This window comes from Pseudochaenichthys georgianus, chromosome 21 (assembly GCF_902827115.2).
Source record: "Pseudochaenichthys georgianus chromosome 21, fPseGeo1.2, whole genome shotgun sequence".
Lineage (NCBI taxonomy): Eukaryota > Metazoa > Chordata > Actinopteri > Perciformes > Channichthyidae > Pseudochaenichthys > Pseudochaenichthys georgianus.
In genome coordinates this window covers 11,395,416-11,415,976 of record NC_047523.1, presented here as the reverse complement: position 1 = coordinate 11,415,976, position 20,561 = coordinate 11,395,416, and the positions used below count along the sequence as shown (strand labels likewise).

The following is a 20,561-nucleotide window of genomic DNA, read 5'->3' as shown; positions in this document are numbered from 1 at the left end:
TATGTAAAAAATATGAAAAAACGACATAGTATAGTATGTAGAATAGAAAGAAACAACAACATAGTATAGTATGTAGAATAGAAGGAAAAAAACGATATAGTATAGTATGTTGAAAAATGAAAAAAACGACATAATATAGTGTGTAGGAAATATCACAAGAAATGACATACTATATTTAGGAAAAAAACACTCCACTAGCACCCCCCCCTTTTAGGTCTAAACTATTTCATAGTAAACCATATTGAAAATAAGTTGTAGATAAAACTTCACTAAATCATTTTTTTTTCAAAACAAGGTTGGTTGTTATCCTCGGAGAAAAGTCCTTCTTTGCTCTTTACTTATTTTAATAAACACACACTTTTCAGTATTGATAAAGGTCATGCTTCTACAGCTTAACTTTTCTAGAGCCAACATTTATTTTTGTCTGAGCAAAGTCATATTTTATCAGCATTTGGCTGGTGGCTAGGGCTAATGTCTCACATTGGTTACTACACCTTCTGGACTGCCTCAACCTAACACAACATGTTGATGTCCCCACACACACTAGGGGACACACACTGGACCTTGTAATCACAAACTCTGCCCCCATTAGTAAACTATTAGTTTACGATCTAGGTGTGTCGGATCACAAGGCCATCTCAATGGAGCTGCCACTGCTGCTACCCCACACCAAACCCAAGCGTCAAATCCATTTCAGAAATCTGAAAAACATCAACCCGGACACCATGACCTCGGATCTCCAGCATCTCTCCACAATAACTCCTACATCAGTAAATGAATCTGTGGATTTTTACAATAGATCTCTGAGCAGTCTCTTGGATCTCCACGCCCCTGTCAAAACCAGAACAGTCACTTTCTCACGCTCAGCCCCCTGGTACACCTGCGAGCTGAGGAAAATGAAGACAGCGGGGCGTTTCCTTGAGCGCGCCCCGCTGTCAAGGCTTCAGGCCTCTCTGTTCACAGACAGGCATACCGGGACCACCAAAATGCGCAAAGTCCCTCAGAGACACACGGTCAAAATTCTACTCCACCATCATCAACAATAGCCCTGGCAACTCCAAGCTACTTTTTTCCTCCATAAACCATCTCCTCACACCTCAGACTCCGCTACACAAAGACACCACAGAGGAGCAGTGTGATAATTTCATCATATTATTAATAGCTACTATACCGATGCAAGGATACCTAACTTAAAATGACTTGGTTAGGATTTGGGCTACCACACGCCTCTAAAACGTTTTTATTGAATTTACTGTACAATGCTGTGTCTCATTATGAAGCTTTTTTTTAAGCCATGTCATATACTGTGAAAGTTTGCACATTGTGTGAATTTCAAATGGTTAGCATTTTCTCAAATTGCACACAGCTGCTGAGTTCATACACAGCATTTGTATGCACTTATGCTATCAATATAGCAACCGTGAGTACAGAAGTATGCACATTGAGACACAGCACAGGTCTCTGAAACAATAATTGGCCTCTCCGGGCTAGTATCACATGAAAAGTTGCATACTGGACCCTCTATAGTGAACTGAAGCCCTTCCTTTTTAAGCCTTAAGCTGTGTCACACATGAGTTACACAGGAGCGAGGGGGATTCAGTAATCCTTTTCGCTCACGAGAACGGTTGGTACAAGAAACACTTGCAGACACATGACATAACCATGTGAGTCTGCAAAGTGAACTTCTTCTTCATCAGTCAGTTCTCATGCTTCCCTTTCTGTCTTCACAGGAGAAAAACAGTTTCACTCCTGATACTTGCTCAATGGAGTGGAAGATGTTTTGTGTGTGTGTATGTGTGAGTGTGTGTGAACAGGGTGACATTTCAAGTCACGGGTTTCTTATCTAAGGCAGCATGCTTTACGAACAGAATACATTTACTTTTTTTTGGAATATGTCTGTTTTCTGTTTTGAAGAGAGTTGAGAAGGACAAAAACATCAGTTTCCTCCAAGTGTGTTCAGGAAACAGCCGAGAAGTATAAATATTACACAGGTTCATTGTTGCTTTCGTGAACTTCATGATAAATGTTACATAACCAACCCCAAACTTAAAAACGGGGATCTAGACAGAAAAGAGATAGTGATACACTCTCCAATACTTTCTGACTAAGAACCTGTTGAACTAAACACATTTCCATCTCTTACATCTGTGTGTTTAGAGCTCATTATCAAATGTAAGCATTCTAACATGCTAAACTAAACTGGCAAACCTGATAAACATTATACCTGTTTGTTAGCATGCCCCAATGTGCACTGACTCTCAATGGATACGATAGGCTTTTATGGTTTAACCTGAACCGTAAACTCAAAAATTGCTAAATTCAACCATCTGAAATCATCTGAAAGCCGATAGGTCCTCTGTACTCTGGTTGATTTTGGTTATACATATACTTCTATTTAATTTCCCCCTCTACTCTTTCTTCTCTGCTGTGTTTTCAGGACTGGTATGAGCACGGCACCCCAGCTGTTTTCTGGGTATCAGGGTTCTTTTTCACCCAGGCCTTCCTCACAGGCAGCCAGCAGAACTATGCCAGGAAACACACCGTCCCTATCGACTTACTCGGCTTTGACTTTGAAGTCCTGGAAGACCACCAATACAAACGGCCCCCAGAGGATGGTAGGATAATAAGAGGGGGAGTTAAGAACATTGGTGGATAGAACATAGTTTAAAAGCAAAGCAGGATATTAGGAGCTTTTGATCGAGTTACATGTCACTCTTCTACAAACCATCTCTTTGTTTATTGAAGGTAGAGAGAACAAACCAGAAATATAGAGAGCACCTGATGAGGGAATGATAGAACATAAAATCCAGCGCTTTGAACACCTGGAAAAGTGCTCTAATAAAAATGTAATGCATTATTATTATTATTATTATTATTATTATTATTATTATTATATTAAAAAAGGCACAAGGGAAGGAAAAGTGGAACATAAAATGTTTTGGCTGGGAAGAAAAAACCACAACAAACAGATGAAAACTGAGTGTAAATAATTAGATGCAGCTTCTTTACAATAAAAAAAAGAATACTTAACAGTATGAAATACCATAGGTACTAAATAATTAATAATATAAAACAAAACCAATATCATTTATATGCTAAATAATATGGGTAAAATAATTTCAATATGAATCGCATAAAAATAGTATAGTTTTAAAATCCTGAATATTCAAAATTATGAAAAGTAAGTTATACAATTGTTTTAAAATTATACAACACATCTGACAATTAAACTGAGCAAAATTCGAATTATTGACAAGAAAACCTTCAAATGATTCCTTAAACCAGTATATAAAATAAACAAATAGACTTCCCATCTTAAAATTGACAAAAATCACACAGACAACATACAATGCTGTAGTGTAGTAGCAACAACAACAACAACAACAACAACAACAACAACAGGAGGTGTGTAAACAGAAGTATGACATAAAACACTTGAAAAGACACATTTAATGAGGAGAAAATATGAACCAAATTGATCAATGTGTGAATATCTGGGGGAACTTTTTTAATTAGCCTCTATGATGAAAATCATAAAAAAATAAATAAATTAAGCATTCTCAAATTAAAAGTATTTATACCCAACTTATTTGATGTTATACAACTATATTAAACAATTGGATTGAGTTTGAATCACTACAGAAAAAGTTTTCCTGGACACATCCTCTGTCAGACAGATACACCCTAGAGCCTAACACTTGTACATATGCGACCAACTAAAAACAATACATGAAAGCCAAAAATAATCAGAAGGAATGCATTGGTGTAATTCATGTCTTTTTACATGAGCTCCTGGCTGTGCCTCCAGCTCTAGTCAGTCCCCACCTGGGGCCCAGTCACACATACACATCCTTTACTGCCAGGCTACAAATCTAACAGTGCGTTTGGCAGTTGGTTATCTCTTAATCTCACATGTATCTCCCCACCATACTAATAGCAGAGCTCACATGCTTTTTTCCTTATTATAAAGCTTTACAGTTGCTTGCCAACATGTCACATGGTTCCTCCATGACTAGAGGCCGTGGAAAGCTACTAGGAGGTAGACGATTATATTAATATCTCAGTAACACTAACCTTCCTTGTTCCTCTGAATGACCCGTTTGTGTGTGTGACCCTCAGGTGTGTACATCAGAGGTCTGTTTCTGGATGGTGCCCGCTGGGACAGGAAGGCCCGACTCCTCGCTGAGTCCTACCCCAAAGTGCTGCATGACCCCATGCCTGTGGTGAGTGAGAAGCACAGAGATATAGAGCAGAGTTTTAGAATCTTCACACATACTATTGCTACTTCATTTATTTAACCTGACTTTGTGTGCATGTTTGACAACGTCCTTTTTTTCTTGTTGTTTTGCCATAACAACTCTGTAGCCTGTAATCATCTCATCAATATTAGCACAAGGGCTCCCTCGACAACATTTACATTTTTCCATTGGATTTCTGAAAATACTGAAGAGAAGAAAATATGATCGATGGCAGACCAAAATATATGGTATTTACATGTTATGTTTAGCATTTTAATCTCCACCAATTAACACCACATTTATATTTTTTAAGGTTAAATACAATTGGTAGAAGTAAAAAGCTGATGTTAAACAAACTTCATCACAGTCACATGACTTCACTTCAACAGCGTTTGGTAGTCTCGTTTAACCACTTGTTGTCAACCGTCATTTATTTGAGCTTTACAAGAACTATAACTGTGAGTTACGCAACATTGCTAAGCAATTATATAAGCATCAGTTGGAACAACACCAGAGTTATTTAGATGCCTGAAGTAAACTGAATAATGAACCAGAATAAAAACAGACACATGCTTACTTTGAAAACATTTTAAATATAAATGATCAAACAATAACCACTCATGTACATTAAGTACTGTAGCTGCTCTGGAGCTTTAGAACTTATCACTTCTCTCATCCATGTTGGCTTGATAGTAAACAAACCTTTCCAAAACACATGCCATTGAAGAGACATCTTCAAAAACACTGCACAAATGAAAAGCTGTAAGAAGCTCAAAACACAACGGATCCGTGGACACTAAAAAGTGACGCACCCAGACGGGACAGGAACTCTTGTAGGATTATAAATTGGCCAACATTTGTGCATCGTTTTTGAAAGTGCATTGCTTTTCTCCTAATGTTATTGTGTTTGGCCATTGTAGCACATTTGCACAGTTTGGCCCCTATATAAAGTCTAGTTTTTAGTTGTTTTTCTATTTGAGTGTGGGTTTACCTTTTTAATATTACTAATAATAATAATCAGCAACTGTTGAGTCTTTCCTTTTTTTCGCAATGAAAAGGACAAATGACGAACACAGTAGGCAATAAAACCCTGAATAATACAACTGTGGTTCAAACTGCAGCTGCAACTATGAAGCCTTAAGGTAGGATCACATGGCAGTGTACGATGAGAAAAAGGAAGACAAGCAGTCAAAAGAAAAGAAATAATCCTTGTTGCATAACATTCTTACATAAGGTTTGAGGGGAGGAGGTGTATTGAATCTGCCCCTGTGGATATCTCGGGGCGAAAACGGTTTTTTTCTGTTCACGTGTCAAATTCTGAAAATGGGGCATCATTTTCAGGCTGTTAAAACAATCTGAGACTAATATTGTGAGTCTCGGAGGAGAAAGTGAACAACAAGCTCCATCCTGTAGCTGTTTCTCTACCCAGGAGGACGGTAGCAGCTCCTTGTTCTCTGGACGCCATACTTCTGGTTTTTTTACATTGTGCCCGCAGGAAGCCTCGTTCTCTCATCCTTTTATTCATTACCAGAGCTTGGTATTGCATATGAAAGCAGAGTGACAGGGTGATGGAACAGAGTGCCAGTGGCAGAGAGCTGATCAAGTTTCCCTCTCTTTTTTCATTCCCCCTCTGCTCTTCACAAAGCATTCAGGGATTATGAATAATGCACAAGACCAACTTTTTGAATATTCAGACATTTCGGGGCAAGTTATTAACAGAATCAGTTTTTTGACAAGAGCGGAACTTAATTAAAAATGTGTTTATTATGATGTGGGGTGGAAGAGCACAACAGAGGGTGGCTTTGAAATGCAAATCTGCACAGAGGCGCCCGTTATGGAACCAGATGAGGACTTTTCTGGCTGCAACTCAACAAACTGTTTCGGGTTTTGTTTTGTTTTTAAAGATGTTTTTATGAGTGGCCCAGTTTATCCTTTTTGCATAACCAAGACTTCTTAATAGCCCAAGGGGAACTCTTCCTTGTTAATACTATTGTTTTATAAGTTTACTTCCCCAAAGTTTCAATTTGTAAGATAATGTTTGGATAACAGATATAGATACATATACGTTCCTATGTGTTTCATGACCTAGTGGGAAAAAAGTACTTTGATTTTGTAAAAGTAAAAAAAAAGAAGTTGCTCCAATGTATTGAACTTATTGAAGACATATCTAAGTATTGGCAACAATTAAAGTACTTGTTTTGCGTATTAGCCCATTTCAGAAACATATATATCAAATAACTGCATTGTTATTATTGATACCTTAACCAGCTCATCACAGCTGGTAAAGGTGGAGCTACATTTAAAGGGGCCCTATTATGGACTTGGCGGTAGATGAACTCTGGGATTTTAGCCTTTGCAGACCATTTACATGCACAATAACCTACAGTGGAGGAAATAAGTATTTGATCCGTTGCAGATGTTGTGAGTTTGCCCACTTACAAAGAAATTAACAGTCTATAATTGTAATGGTAGTTTAATTTTACTAATGAGAGAAAGAATGTCAAAAAGAAAATCCAGAAATTGGCATTATATAAAAGATATATATAGATTTGCATTTAAGAGTGGGAAATAAGTATTTGATCCCCTTGCAAACCATGTCTCAGTACTTGGTGGAGAAACCCTTGTTGGACAGACAGGTCAGACGCTTCTTGTAGTTGTAGTTTGTGCACATCTCAGGAAGGATTTTGGTCCACAAATCCTGAAGGTTTTGAGGCTGATGCTTGCCCTCTGGAAGCTTCAGCTCCCTCCACAGATTGTCTATGGGATTAAGGTCCGGAGACCGGCTAGGCCCCTCCATCACCTGAATGTGCTTCTTCTTTAGTCACTCCTTTGTTGCTTTGGCTGTATGTTCAGGTTTATTTTCCTGCTGGAAGACCCATCCATGATCCATTTTCAGTGTCCTTGTCCTTGTCATTGGCCAAGATTGTAAGGTACAAGGCCCCGTACATCCTCCTCGATGCAGGGAAGTGGTCCTGTCCCCCCTGAGAAACACCCCCAAAGCATAATGTTTCCATCTCCATGCTTGACGGTGTTCTGGGGGTTACAGTCAGCATCTCTCTTCCTCCAAACACGGCGGGTTGAGTTGATGCCAAAGATCAGGATTATGGTCTCATCTGACCACATCACCTTCTCTCAAGCCTTCTCTGAATCCTTCAGATGTTCATTGTCAAATTTCAGACGGTTCGTTCATGTTCTTCTTGAGCAGGGGGGCCATGTGGCGCTGCCGGATTTGATCCATTATGGTGTTGTGTGTTACCAATAGTTTTCTTGGTCACCTTTCTCATGATCACCAATACCCCGCAGGGGGAGATGTTGTGTGGAGCCCCAGACCGAGGGCGATTGATGGTCACGTTGTGTTTCTTCTATTTCCGAATAATCGCACCACCAACAGTTGTCTCGTTCTCACCAAGCTGCTTTCTGATGGTCTTGTAGTCATTCCCAGCCTTGTGCCTCTACAGTCTTCTCTCTGAGGTCCTTAGACAGCTCTTTGCCCATGGTGGAGAGGTTGGAATCTGATTGATTGATTCTGTGGACAGGTGTCTTTTATACAGGTTACAAGTTGATATTAGGAGTACGTTCTTAAAGGAAGAGGACTTATGTAACCGGTTTGTGGGAGCCTGAATCCTTGTTTGTTGCAAGGGGATCATATACTTATTTCCCACGGATAAATGCAAATCAATTTGTATCTTTTATATAATGTCAATTTTTTGATTTTTTTTTATATTCTTACTTTAACTGTTAAAATAAACCTACCATTAAAAGTATAGATTGTTAATTTCTTTGTAAGTGGGTAAACTTACAAAATCTGCAAGGGATCAAATACGTATTTCCTCCACTGTATATAACACACTACAGCAAAGGGAAAACCCCAAAGAAAAATAATAGGGTCCCTTTAATTACTTTGTATACTGCTGCTAAATATTTTATCTCATAATTACACTATCAATATTTATTCAATATCTGATTTATATTTTTTATTGGCTCAATCTGTAAAGTAACTCAAGCTGTCAGATACATGTAGTGAAGGAAAAAAATGACAATATTGGCTTCTAAAAAGTAGTAGTCAGAGTAAATTTACAAGAATTAAACTTAATTACAATACTTTAGTAAATGTACTTCGCTACATCATTATAAGTCTGTCTATAATCCAGATTGTTAAATGTGTTGTTCGTCAGCAGAGGCATAGATAATTTCATTTTCCAGTTTAATTAAACCCCCAGTCAAAAGTTTTTAATGTAATCAGACCCTAGGACAGTGACTTAGTGCTCAACTTGTGAATGGAAGTAGATGTGTCAGCCACATCTTACATTTTAAAGTCACCTAACTTGACCCCGTCTGTCTCCTCGATCCTCTCTCTCCGTCAGATGTGGCTGAAGCCCCTCAAACGTCAGGACATCCCCCAGAGGATGTGCTACGTGTTGCCCGTCTACAAGACCAGCGAGCGGCGCGGCACCCTGTCCACCACCGGACACTCCACCAACTACGTCATCGCCATGACGCTCAACACCAACGTGGCGGCTGAACACTGGATCCGACGAGGCGTAGCACTGCTCTGCCAGCTCAACTCCTAGGCTCAGTTTGTCTCACACACATGCACTGACAGCTCATCAAATACGATTGAAAAGTGTCTATTTTACACAGCAAGTATAGTTTGTACTGTTCTCAAACAAAAGCACTAGTTCCTATCTTTATTGTCTTGTTCGAGAATGTATTAACAAAAAGGTAGTGTCAAAGTTAACCTTAAGATCGACTCCAATAAAAAATATTTAAAAAATATTTGTACCATAATATTTCTCACCTTAACTATCCTGATGTATGAGTGCAAAGTTTGTCACTAGATTGCTGTTTTTAACATTCAGTACATTTCTACCAAAAAATCCACAACCATTACAATGTCATTCAATGTGACCGGTTACAATAACAAGCTCACAAACAGCATGATCAAGACAAAGATGCTAACTTCACTTATCGTTCTGAAACATCAGCTTGTCATTGATTTTGGTGCACGGAAGACTTTTCTTTTTGTATAGGAAAACCATGTTAAACAAAACATCAGTTACAGCTGGGCCTTTTTTACATACTTTTAAATTGATCCTCACTGCAGAAAATCAGCTATTTTTTATTAATAACTGCAAATGCCTCGCACATTAACGCCACTCCGTTCAAGATAACAAAAAAGTGTGTTGTCTTCTAGCTAGCCAAAAAACAGTAACGTACCAATTCTGTGATACTTGCTATGAAACCCATGTTTTGTTACAAGATATACAACATTGTCCTTGATTTATGCCGTTTTTTAGTTGGGGATTGTTACGGTTGCTGTTTGTCTGCTCATTAGTCTGCCTGTGAGTGTTTTCAGCTGTGTGGGTGGTTATGTAAATGAGCTGTGTGGTTGCTCCAACACCATTGGCTGCACATCCCCTGGTCCGACTCTGAAGACGGTGATTGGATTGACGACGTCCAATCGCAGCGCACAGCCGGCGCACACCTGCTGGGGAGGAGTACAAAGGCTGCGGACTATCACCAGGCTGGAGGCTCTGTATTGTGGGACAGACGCCTCTCGCCCTTAGAGAATTCTGTTAACTGTGGTAAAATCGTGTGTAGTGTGTAGAGTAGCTTAGTTAGTGTTTAGAGTATAGTGTACTGTTGCCCTTAGTTTAGCTGTGTTGTGTATAGATTATTTGGTTAGTTGTACCACTGTTAAAGTGAGGTTTTGTTTCGTTCTTTATTTAGTATGTTAGTATTTATTTTCCCTGTATGCCTTTTGAGTCCTCCTTTTGTTTACTTATAAACTTGTGTGCTCTTTTGTTTGTTTCAGGCTGCCTGCCTGCCATTTTGTTTACCGCTGCTGTTTAAAATAAACCACTTATAATTATACCAATCTGGTTGTGTTTCTTCCCTTTAGTTCCCCTAGCCTAATAGGGAACGTAACAGGGATCAAACCACCAAACTACTGATTGGAGGCCTACCATCTACCTCCTGAGCCACAGCAACCAAGTGTTGCGATGGTTCAGTTGATTGTAGATGATCTTGATAAGCTAGCATTTAGCATGTTAGCATATTTACATACAAAACAACAGTAATGCAGCCATTACAAAACTAATATTTCAACATGTTCTTCGTTTTAGACAACTTAGACAATCTATGTCGCCTATGCATAGTTTCCTGAGCATGCATGTTTATTAAAGAATGAGCCTGGCTTAACCCGTTGATCTGGGATGTAGACTGACACATGAAATAAATGAGGAATAGAGCAGTGTGACGCTGTTAAACTTATTTCAGCCAATACTTTGGCTCTCCATAACTTCAGCTTATTTTCAACTACAGAAACCATTCAAATATTAAACTATTCAGCCTGTTCAGGAATCAATGGGAAACCTTCATCTTTTTCAAAATATTTCATACTTTTTGAAATATTCAGCTTTTTAAACTCTTTTTTTTACATTGAAGTCCATGGGAAGAGCCTTCAAATCAGACAATACTTTAGCTCTCCATAACTTCAGCTTACTTTCAGCTACAGAAACCATTCAAATATTAAACTATTCAGTCTTTTCAGCAATTGATAAGAAACCTTCAACTTTTTCAAAAATATTTCATACTTTTTGAAATATTCAGCTTTTTAAACTATTTTTTTTAACATAAAGATTTGAAGTACTATAGTGGAATGCTGTCAACAGCATTCACACTAATACATGAGGAATAGAGCAGTGTGATGCAGAAAATATGCTGATAGATGTGTTAAACTGTCGCGGTTTTGCAGCTACACAACAGTTGTCTCTGTAACATTATGCCAGAAGCGTCAGAGACCTTTTCAAGGTTTATTTCCTTTCGTACAGTGGAGAATGCAGACAAGGCGAACAGTAAGGATGTCACACTTTGCATTTTATATCCAGCTTACTGAACAGACATACATACAACAAAGCAAGAGTGAGAACAAATCATGGACCTTCATTTTACAGACAATTCTTTGCTCGATGAGTACAGGAGAAACTTCTTTGGGGCATAGTGTGTTAAGTGTCATGGACCCTTATCACACACTTGTCAGTACCATTTAATTACACAAGAAATTCAAGACCTCGTAGAGAAATAATGAAAATAAAAAGTACACTTAGTCTTTAAAAAAAATACAAAAATGTTTATCGTAGGAAACTGAAAAAATTCAAATAATATTATTTTAATGCAGAACACGGTGTAAGAGTAGTTGGAAATATTAAAATGACTGTAAACAGAAGTGTAGATACATTAGATTATCTCAGACCTATTACACTACACCCCAAAGAGTTCCACATGAACATCAGACACAGTTCATTTAAAAAGTAACAAAGGTTGTCAATAGTTTAACTTTGCAGTAGAAAATAATGAAAACAAATTTACACTCAACACAATGTCTGTACCGTTTCTCTCATGCTTCATGCATGGTTCAGTCGGATCGATAACACGGGTTCGATGTGACCAACAATGATTTACAGCCAGTTGACACATACGATGATGGATGTCACACAGTGACAGGATAAATGAAAACACACATAATCTGTGTGATCCAGCAACTGAAGCTAGGCGAGCTAGCTTAGCATGTTAGCTGTGGGACAGCCAATGGAATGTAGGGGGAGGGGTGTCAAGCACCAGCCACTGAAAAACCACACTCGGTCAGGTTTGGCAGTCATCCGAGTGACTATAACATACACCCTGGGGTACAAACGTGAGGAATGCTTGTAAACAAAAATGTGTTTATCTGTATCAATGGTTTGGGAAGCTGACCCAAGGTAAATTGTTCCTCTTTTGATTGGTCTGTTGTAGGTTGTCAGGAATTGATTCCTTGTACCTTCAAAACTATTATTTAGCAGCAACAAAAATGTGCTTTCTTACTACTGATGTTATAAAGACTTACAGTACATAAAAACCATCTGCATTGGTGTGACATTTCAACCTACCTACTGTAAATAAAGGTCCACTGCCAGGTGGTCCGATTGAACGAAGCAACCTTTAGGAACTCATAGAGGCACCCTACATAAATCTAGCTAACTACAACACCTTTAGGTGAAGAGAGGAAGAGCTAGCTTTTTCAGAATTCACATTTTGAAACTGCCGATTCTTATAAAGAAAGATAAAACATGTATTGAGGATATATCTCTGACTATAGAACCCTTCAAAAAGTCAGACACTCTACTTTCTAACCAAAAGTCTTAAATGCTAGTTTGTAAAGGCATTGGCAGCTGTGTTAGCAAACACTATGAACTACAAAAGTTTTAATGATCCCAAAAAAATCTAATTGACAATAAAACATAAATGGGAAAGAAAACTAACTAACACTGAGCCATTCGGAAGATCTGCCACGTAAAGTCGGGGAACGCGTTGCGTTTTTGACACTGTAGCTTTTAGGCGTCAACACATTTTGACTATAAAGCAACATAAGCCAAAGGGTTAAGGGCTGCAAAAAATGATTATTTTGAATCTTATTTTCTAGGCTAATCGATTAATCGCTTGGTCAATAAAATGTCAGAAAACTATAAAAAATGTCTATCCCAGCGTCTAAAAGTCAGAGTTAACGTCTTATCAATCCAAAACAGAAAGATTGTGACTTAAGTATATGAAACTGAGAAAACTCTATATTAAAGAGGCAAAACGGCATTTTCTGACATTTGTCCGTTAAAAATGACTTAAAACGATCAACCGAATATCAAAAAGGCATGACTTAGTTCTAAACTCCTAGTCGTCTAATTATTGCAGCTCTAAAAAGTTTTCTTCCAGGTGTAGACGCAAGCTAACCTCCGTCACTGTCGCTGCTCCAGTGGCCAGGGCTTGAGAGATGTATGACACACAGCGTGATGATGGATGGCGGGTGGAACACGCACCGCAGATGTAGGAAGCATGGATGATGGCACACAGCACAGGGTGGATGAGAGACAACAAAGCACTAACAACAGGTGACAGCGCATAGGCGATGGGCTGCTGGGCCATGACAGCTGCCTCTCTGCGGGTATGCGCTTTTCCCGCGCCACCAACAGCTCGTTTTTAGATGGAGGTCACTGGTTTGGAGCAGAGGAGGCCTTCTCCGGTCGCTCTTCTTTCATCGGGGAGCAGACAGATTGGAGCCGACAGAGGAGAGGTAATGGAGGAGCAGAGTGTAAACATCACTGGCAGAGTCATGAGATATGCATAAGCTACCACTGCATGTTTGGAATGGAGGCACTGGCCGTGAACGAGACCCACACTGCATGCAACACTGGGCCGTTACATTGCAAACAAAGCATGTTAAGGCCATGGAGAACAATATTGATACACCCAGCTCTCACTTCCCAGCTACCCTCCCCACTAGCTGCTAGACTAAAAGTCAAAATTGAAAACGATGCGGTCTTCGAAGATGGCGATGAGCAGCATGATGCCGAACCCGGTCAGCATGCCGAGGTTCTGCAGGACAAAGTGACCCAGCTGGCAGCGCTTGTGGTCCTCGCTGTCCCCGTGGAGCATTTCCGGCAGCTGTAGGGAGACAGAATCAGGATCAGAAAGGGAATTAGCTTTGCTGCACAACAATAGGCAGATAGAAGAATGTCAATGAAAGTGAAGCAGGACTATTTTCAACTCACCATATCCACCAGCGCCACATACAGGAACATGCCCGCGGTGACGGCAAAGATCCAGCTGGTGACGTTGTGTGTGTACTGTCCCACGGCCGTGCCGATGATCATGCCCAGGTAGGCCATGAGGGCGGACAGCAGGTTGTAGAAGATGGCCTGCTTCACTGACATCCCCGCTTTCAGCAGTACCGCAAAGTCACCTGTGAGTCAGAAGACACACACTCAGTTAAACACCAGTAAAGCAAACCCCGCGCATCCGTATCCCAACATGCAACAACTCAAACATCTAAAGTTGTGTGAAGATTCTGTCGTGGTTTGCTGCGTATGAACCCCTCGGTGAATAACTTTCATTACAGTACCTTTAGCTGACCTTTGATCAAAAGAAGCTTCGGTTAGAGAATTCAACCATGAAGAAACACATTTCAAAAAGATAGAATCCTGGCATCACATTAGCAATACATAAGTGATACTGAATTGAGTTCAAATAAGCCGAATCCTGCTAAGTACAGTAGAAATTAAAACGTTTTTTATTGGCCACGCTGCAGTCGTAACAGGTGGATTTCAGTTTGTCGACTTTCTGCTGTGCTGTTATCAACAGGGAACTCCTGCAACCGTTTTTGTGGAGGGGGACCTGGGTAACACTTGGCATGCCTCTTTACTCTCTACTACTGTCTTTTGTGATTATTTGAAGTTGCTTAGAGCAGGTCCCCCGCACATTTGCCTCCACTATCTATCTTCCTGCAGGTCTAAAACAAACCAGGGGCCGCTCTTTCCAAGAAAAATGTCCTTAACTCCCGTCTTAAAATTACACATGCACGACGTAGCCTCTCTTCCCTCTTCAATCATGGCCGAATGCGGGACAAGGCCCGAGTCTCAGCGGAAACGCCCTGGATTTTTGGAGAGGGAGATGAATACTGAGAAGGGGGTGGCCTACATTTCCTGCGCCGTGTAACAAGCGGCCTCTTTTCCTGGCTAATTACCTCAATGAATATATTACCACTCTGCTCGCATCCATCAATCAAACCCATAGAAAAAAGAGGGGGAGAAGTTAAAGAGAGGCCTCTTCTCATTACTCCGTTTCCTGCCTCCCTGCTTCCAAATCTGTTTGACGGTCAGACACGCCTGCTGCCACCTCGTCTACCGCAATTAACACACCCATCACTGCCAATTAGCCTCGCTCCGGGTGGTTAAAGAAGCTTCATAATCATCATCTTTGCCATCCAGCTGCCAGGCGGGGGACGGCTCTCGTGTTCAGGAGGAGCCGAGAAGTGTACTTGTCAAACCGCTGGGTTTGTCTGACGAGGGGCCCTACGGGGCGGAGGCAGAGTGCTGCTAAAGAGCGGGGAAGTGAATCAACGGGAAATGAGAAATAACACGAAAGGAGACTGATCTCGAAAATATTCACATGCCGCTTGAGACGGGACTCGAACGGCACTCGACCATCTGGAAACTGCAGCACGGCGAGTCAAAATAGAGACAGGTGTGTTAGAGCGGAATCAGAGCTCCTCTATCCTGAAGCAGATGACTGCAGGTTTTCTGGCACTGAAAACAGCGAAATGCCTCACGTCACAGACTCAAGTCAGAAGCTACAGGAAAACATCTCTTTTTTATTCATGGGGGGGTCAATTTGATGTGTATGCTATTTCACTTCTATTTCATGTCTTTTCTTTCTGAAGTGAAGGAAACGTCCAAAATACATAGTTGACTAACTTTGTTTTTTTATGACTGTAGATTTTCCCGAACTATCTGCATTAGATTACACGTGTAATACAAAGTTATCTTAACTGGGAAATATTTATAGTGACACTTAAGGTAATGTAAAAACCTGAAGTGGCTTGAGAACGTGACAACTGTTACAATACATATCCTTAAAGGCATCATGTTTCCTAGTTTTAAAAAAAGATGTAAAAATCTGATATGCAGAGACGCATTCCTATCTATATTCGGAAAGTTATTACCGAGGGGTTTGTTCTAATATTATTCATAGCCGGATTTATAAAGTATTATATTCCTAACATGCCAAAAATAGTTTTCATTTTAACGACTGTGAAAAACGTGTATTCCCCTTTGTTAAAACCTGACATTAAACAAGAAATTATCCAAGTTCACATTTCTGTTCTGAAATGCAAATTAGCACACATAATAAGATAATGCCTTATTTGCATACTTGAACATTTCATCCCAAAAATGTAAAATGCAAATGAAACTTGTCTCTGTGAAAGTAATCGGCTGGGGAATTGTTATGGTGATATGTATTTCTATTCTATTCACCTGTAGCGTCTCCTCTTAAAGCCGGCGATAGTTTAACCTAAACTTGTTTCACCTGCATCAAAACACTTTTAACATGTTCCTCTTGTCTCCCCTGACCATCACAACAGTCCAACAGGACGCGGCTAGTAAGTAACCACGGGGCGGAGCAGGCAGACAGACACAGGATATGTATCTCCCGCTTCACACTGCTCTATTCATCAGGCAAACAAACGAGGCGTGGACACTGCAACACCATGAGACGCATCATTAGCACTGATTGGCTGTGAAGGGTGTCTGTCTGTTTCACAGCACTCAACACAATCAACAAAAAGCACCACTCCGAACCCTAAAGTGCAATGTTGCTGAGTCAAAGTGAATCGAATGGGTCCTCGGAGAGATCTGAATGCAGGTGAAGGCCCGGCTGCTGTACAGTGTTTGAGCCAGGCTCGTCCTTTCATCCTCACTGACAGACACGGTGACAAGCCATTTTGCCGCTGTCACACAGAACCCATTAATCGGGGGGGGGGAAATGAACGCAAGAAGAGGGATGATATTTGAGTTTCCAGGCCCGGAAGGCACTCCAGGTCAAAGTTTCAGGCCAAGTGAGAAAAGAGACGTGTTGCATGATGCTGGGTTTCATTATGTGAGCTAACTTCTTTGTTCTACATGTTGGAGAAGTGAAGGGTGTAATTATTGTGGACACTTTCTCTTGTTTCACGCTACTTACCGAGTTCATGAGGTAATTCGTGGCAGAAAACAGCCACTGATGTGCTGATGCCTCCCGTCAAGTTTGCACTGAATGCTGCGCCTGCACACACAGGTCAGGGAATGTTAGACGGGGGGAAATCAGGTTTTTGTTTTTCTGCTGAAAGTTGAGAAGATGGATACCGCTCGCATGTCTGTTCATTAAAGTGAAGCTTCAGCCAAATAAGTGCAGCACTGAACCCGCCATGAAAACAAAAGTGTTTTACACTTCAATTTTTTTACATATTTAACAAATGAGACATTCCTCAAGATGTTTACATTTTCAAGCAATTTATTTTATAAATAGACAGTCTTTGTGTTGTTGTCATGGTACGATAAGAAGGGTGCGACAGATTTGATCTCACGGTGAGTTAATCGGAGTGATTTCAATCAACGGGATAAACATAAATGTCGCATGAGTGACTTAAAAAAAAGCCGTCTAGCTCTATGAACTGGTAAAGAAGATAATGAAAAAGGCTGATTTTAAAATATAGGAATTATCATGTAAGGAAGACTTTTTCTATATATTTATTATTCCTTAATTTAAGCTGGGGGACTTTATGATTTATAATATCCTTATTTATAAAAAAAAAAATTCCACATAAAACTAATTGCAGTCATACCTCTGATGCAATATAAGCAATTCCAGTTTCAAGCTTATTTTGATAAACATTGGGATAATATTGTGAATCGCAATTATTTCAGGCAAAAATAATGTTGCCATAACATGTTCATATCGCTCCACGTCTATACAGTAATTAGGGAGGCAGGATTGTTCTTAGCGAGTTAACAGAAGTTAAACCAGTACCTAGAGAATCAATTTACCATTTGTCATTGCTGAGGGGAGAACGGCATTTCATGAGGCTGCTGTGATGTCAGAAATCATGAGGGGGCGACAGAATGTGACCAACAGCTTTAAGGGTATTCCAGTAAATACATTTCAGCTTCGAAGTGGACCTGCAGATGAAACACAGTCGCAGAAGTTCTCACCTATAGCCAGACCGTCACTGAAGTTATGCATGCCGTCGCCCATGATGACCATCCAGGCGATGCTGGCGATCCCGGCGTCCTTCATCTCCTGGTCCGAGTGGCAGTTCCCCCCGTGGGAGTGGCCGTGGCCGTGCGAGTGTCCGTGCTTCTTGGCCTTGCCTCCGTTCTCCTTGTGGGGGGGCGGGTGCTCCTCGCTGGATACCTTGGGTGCCAACGGGGTTTTGTTGGTGGGCGAGTCCGGCGTCTGGAGCTCTGAGAGCTGAGTGTCGTTGTGACCGTTGTCACAGGAGACGGCGGTGCCTTCAGGGTCTGGAGGAGAGAGGAGATGTTACAGTGATGGCCGCACAGAAAAAGACTTGTGGGCCAGATGAATGAATCAGGTCGGGTCCCTGGAAACAAGTGGTGTAATAGGTTAAAATATACATTAATATTAATGTTTAAGAAAAGAATGCTGACTGAGTACATTTGATGTATCGGTGTCAAGTGGCTGTGCCTTTTAAAGCGACTAGCTGTAAGTGTTAGTCTATTAACTCAAATGGAATAATTAAGCGTGAACGCAGATAATTACTGATTATATCTCTCTGTAGTCACCAGAGTAAATATTGGACCTATTTTCACACATATCTTTGGAACATTTTGACACAAATGGCATTTTTCCGACAGAATAATTGGAAGAAATGAACTTTCTTGAGGTCTGATTTGAGTCTCAACACCTTTGTGAGATCTTGCAAAACGCTAACGTAAATCTAACATCACTTAGCATTACCAAAGGCTCAGCTAACTCATTTTTGTAATCTTAAACACGAGTTATCCCACGATAGCATAGTAAAATATAAGTACATTAGATTACACCTATTTAGGAAACAGGAAGCGTTTACCCTTTGATGCATTGGCCCTGATTCTAATGCACACCATCCACTTCTAGAATATGTTTGATAGAAATGCACGGGAATGGGCACGAGTAAGAAAGGAACAACATGTGGGCACGCTGCAGGTAAGAACTACATTTGTCGGGATCAATCAGGAATGAAAATAAGCAGTGTCTTTAACATCGTAATCATTATATTGTATCAACAGAATCAGCAGACAGTTTTTATTTTCTTACTGTGACAGCCCGCTGCTGGGGGTGTGGCTCTTCATAACTCGACCTGTGCTGGCCTCAGTTAGCGGCCCAGAAACCAATCTTTCTGTCTGAACACTTCTTACCTTCACTGAGAGGCTTCAGGTGCAGCCACTCTGCATCCGAGCGGCGATTTAATTTGTGATCTGACAACTTCCTGCCGATGGTGCCCTCCTCATTAGCCTTCTTCATGCCCTGCGAGCAGAGCCAAGTTTAGAATCTATCTGCAGAAATGCAACACTCTTACCAAACTCAAAGACGGAAGCAGCTTGTGGGAATGAAGTGTCTCACCTTGTGGTCTTTGTAGTGCTGAAACATGCCGATGCAGTGTTCCACGATGAAGAGGAAGTAGATGCCGGACAGCGCCGTGAGGCCCTTCCACACTCCATCAAAGTCATTCAGATAATCTCTTTCGTCGGTCGACTTGGGCTCGCCGTGGTCGTGCTGCCCCTGAGACTGTGGACGTGAAGACTTGATCAGAACATAGATTTCACACATTTTGATGTTGAGAGGAACAACAGAATGAGCAGTGTGGGTGAGGCAGGTCTTCCAAGTCAGTCTGGAATTACCATAAGCTTCACATTTAGGAAGAAAAGTTGATACAGTTGACCCCCTTCACGCCATACGACACAAAGGTTTATGACATGATTCAGAAGAAATACAATTCATGTTTGCACATTCAACTTAAAATAGGTAAGTGTAAGTGTAAAGACAATGAAAGAGAAGTATAACTAAATATAGAAACCTGCCATTTAAGAAACACAAACGTTTTACTTTTAGCTTGCCCGCTGTTTGATTAACGTGCCTATGCCTGATTAATATACATCCTTTATTTAACCAGATAAAAGTCTTTAGAGGAATCAAATCTCTTCTTCAAGTGTGACCTGGCTAAGAGGTTAATATAATCACATTAAAGTCATTAAATGTGTGTTAATAATATATCAAACAGCAAATCTGATATTTTAATTATGACATGCAGGAAGCTGTGGCGAGCCATGACATGTCATCTCTGCTGGCCTGTGATTGGCTGATTTAGTGGCAAGGCATTTTGTCAGCTTTGATTTATCACACTTTGCTAAAAATAAGCTTTTATATACCAAGTCCTTCTTTTGATAGGTCAAGTTAAGAATCCTTTTTTAAAAAAATATATATATTTTTGTTTAAAAAAAATATCTGAATCTGATCTCTCGTCCGGTTACACTTCACTGGCGTTTATGTCCATATCGATCAGATCCAGCTCTCCTGATCGGCCTTTATAGAGAGCACCGATCAAACTATTAAGAGTGAATATTGGCCGATAATGACCGGCGGCCGATCGATCGGAGCCTCCCTAATTATTACCGGACATTTTGACCGGCAGGTTTTGAATTTACCGGTTTTTAATACATTTTACCAGCTAAAAACCGGTAATTACCGGCTAACGGAAACCCTGATGTACACGTGAATTTTAACCTTTTTATGTTGATAAGGCTTCTATTCATCGGTTTACTCTGAGCATAAATGATAATCAAGTAAACTTAAAATAGTTATTCTAAATGTATTTGAATCACCGGTCACTGTGGGTTTGCCCCTTAGCGTGCAGAGAAGGTTAAAGGACCAATGTCATAAACTAAAAAGCTGCTGCCCTACAAAAAGTGATTTAACCCT

General features: G+C 40.4%; 2 protein-coding genes across 6 annotated transcripts in view; one reads left to right on the top strand and one right to left on the bottom strand.

Annotated features, from left to right (window-relative positions):
- Positions 1 to 9,878, top strand: part of dnah7 (dynein, axonemal, heavy chain 7) — a 121,088-nt gene extending 111,210 nt beyond the window's left edge. Inside the window, exons 64-66 of the mRNA XM_034110349.1 lie at positions 2,438 to 2,615; positions 4,120 to 4,223; positions 8,603 to 9,878. Of these exons, the coding sequence (XP_033966240.1) occupies positions 2,438 to 2,615; positions 4,120 to 4,223; positions 8,603 to 8,809 (489 nt within the window). The 3' untranslated portion in view covers positions 8,810 to 9,878. The remainder of the gene's footprint in view (positions 1 to 2,437; positions 2,616 to 4,119; positions 4,224 to 8,602) is intronic.
- Positions 9,879 to 11,039: 1,161 nt separating this feature from the next.
- Positions 11,040 to 20,561, bottom strand: part of slc39a10 (solute carrier family 39 member 10) — a 39,212-nt gene continuing 29,690 nt past the window's right edge. For 4 of the 5 annotated variants that reach the window (XM_034109890.1, XM_034109888.1, XM_034109886.2 and 1 more), the window contains 6 exons: positions 19,206 to 19,370; positions 19,001 to 19,109; positions 17,795 to 18,103; positions 16,788 to 16,868; positions 13,820 to 14,010; positions 11,040 to 13,712 (listed from right to left, as the gene is read on the bottom strand). In XM_034109890.1, coding sequence (XP_033965781.1) covers positions 13,560 to 13,712; positions 13,820 to 14,010; positions 16,788 to 16,868; positions 17,795 to 18,103; positions 19,001 to 19,109; positions 19,206 to 19,370 — 1,008 coding nt within the window. In that variant the 3' untranslated portion in view covers positions 11,040 to 13,559. The remainder of the gene's footprint in view (positions 13,713 to 13,819; positions 14,011 to 16,787; positions 16,869 to 17,794; positions 18,104 to 19,000; positions 19,110 to 19,205; positions 19,371 to 20,561) is intronic. The other variant, XM_034109887.2, reaches the window with a different exon arrangement.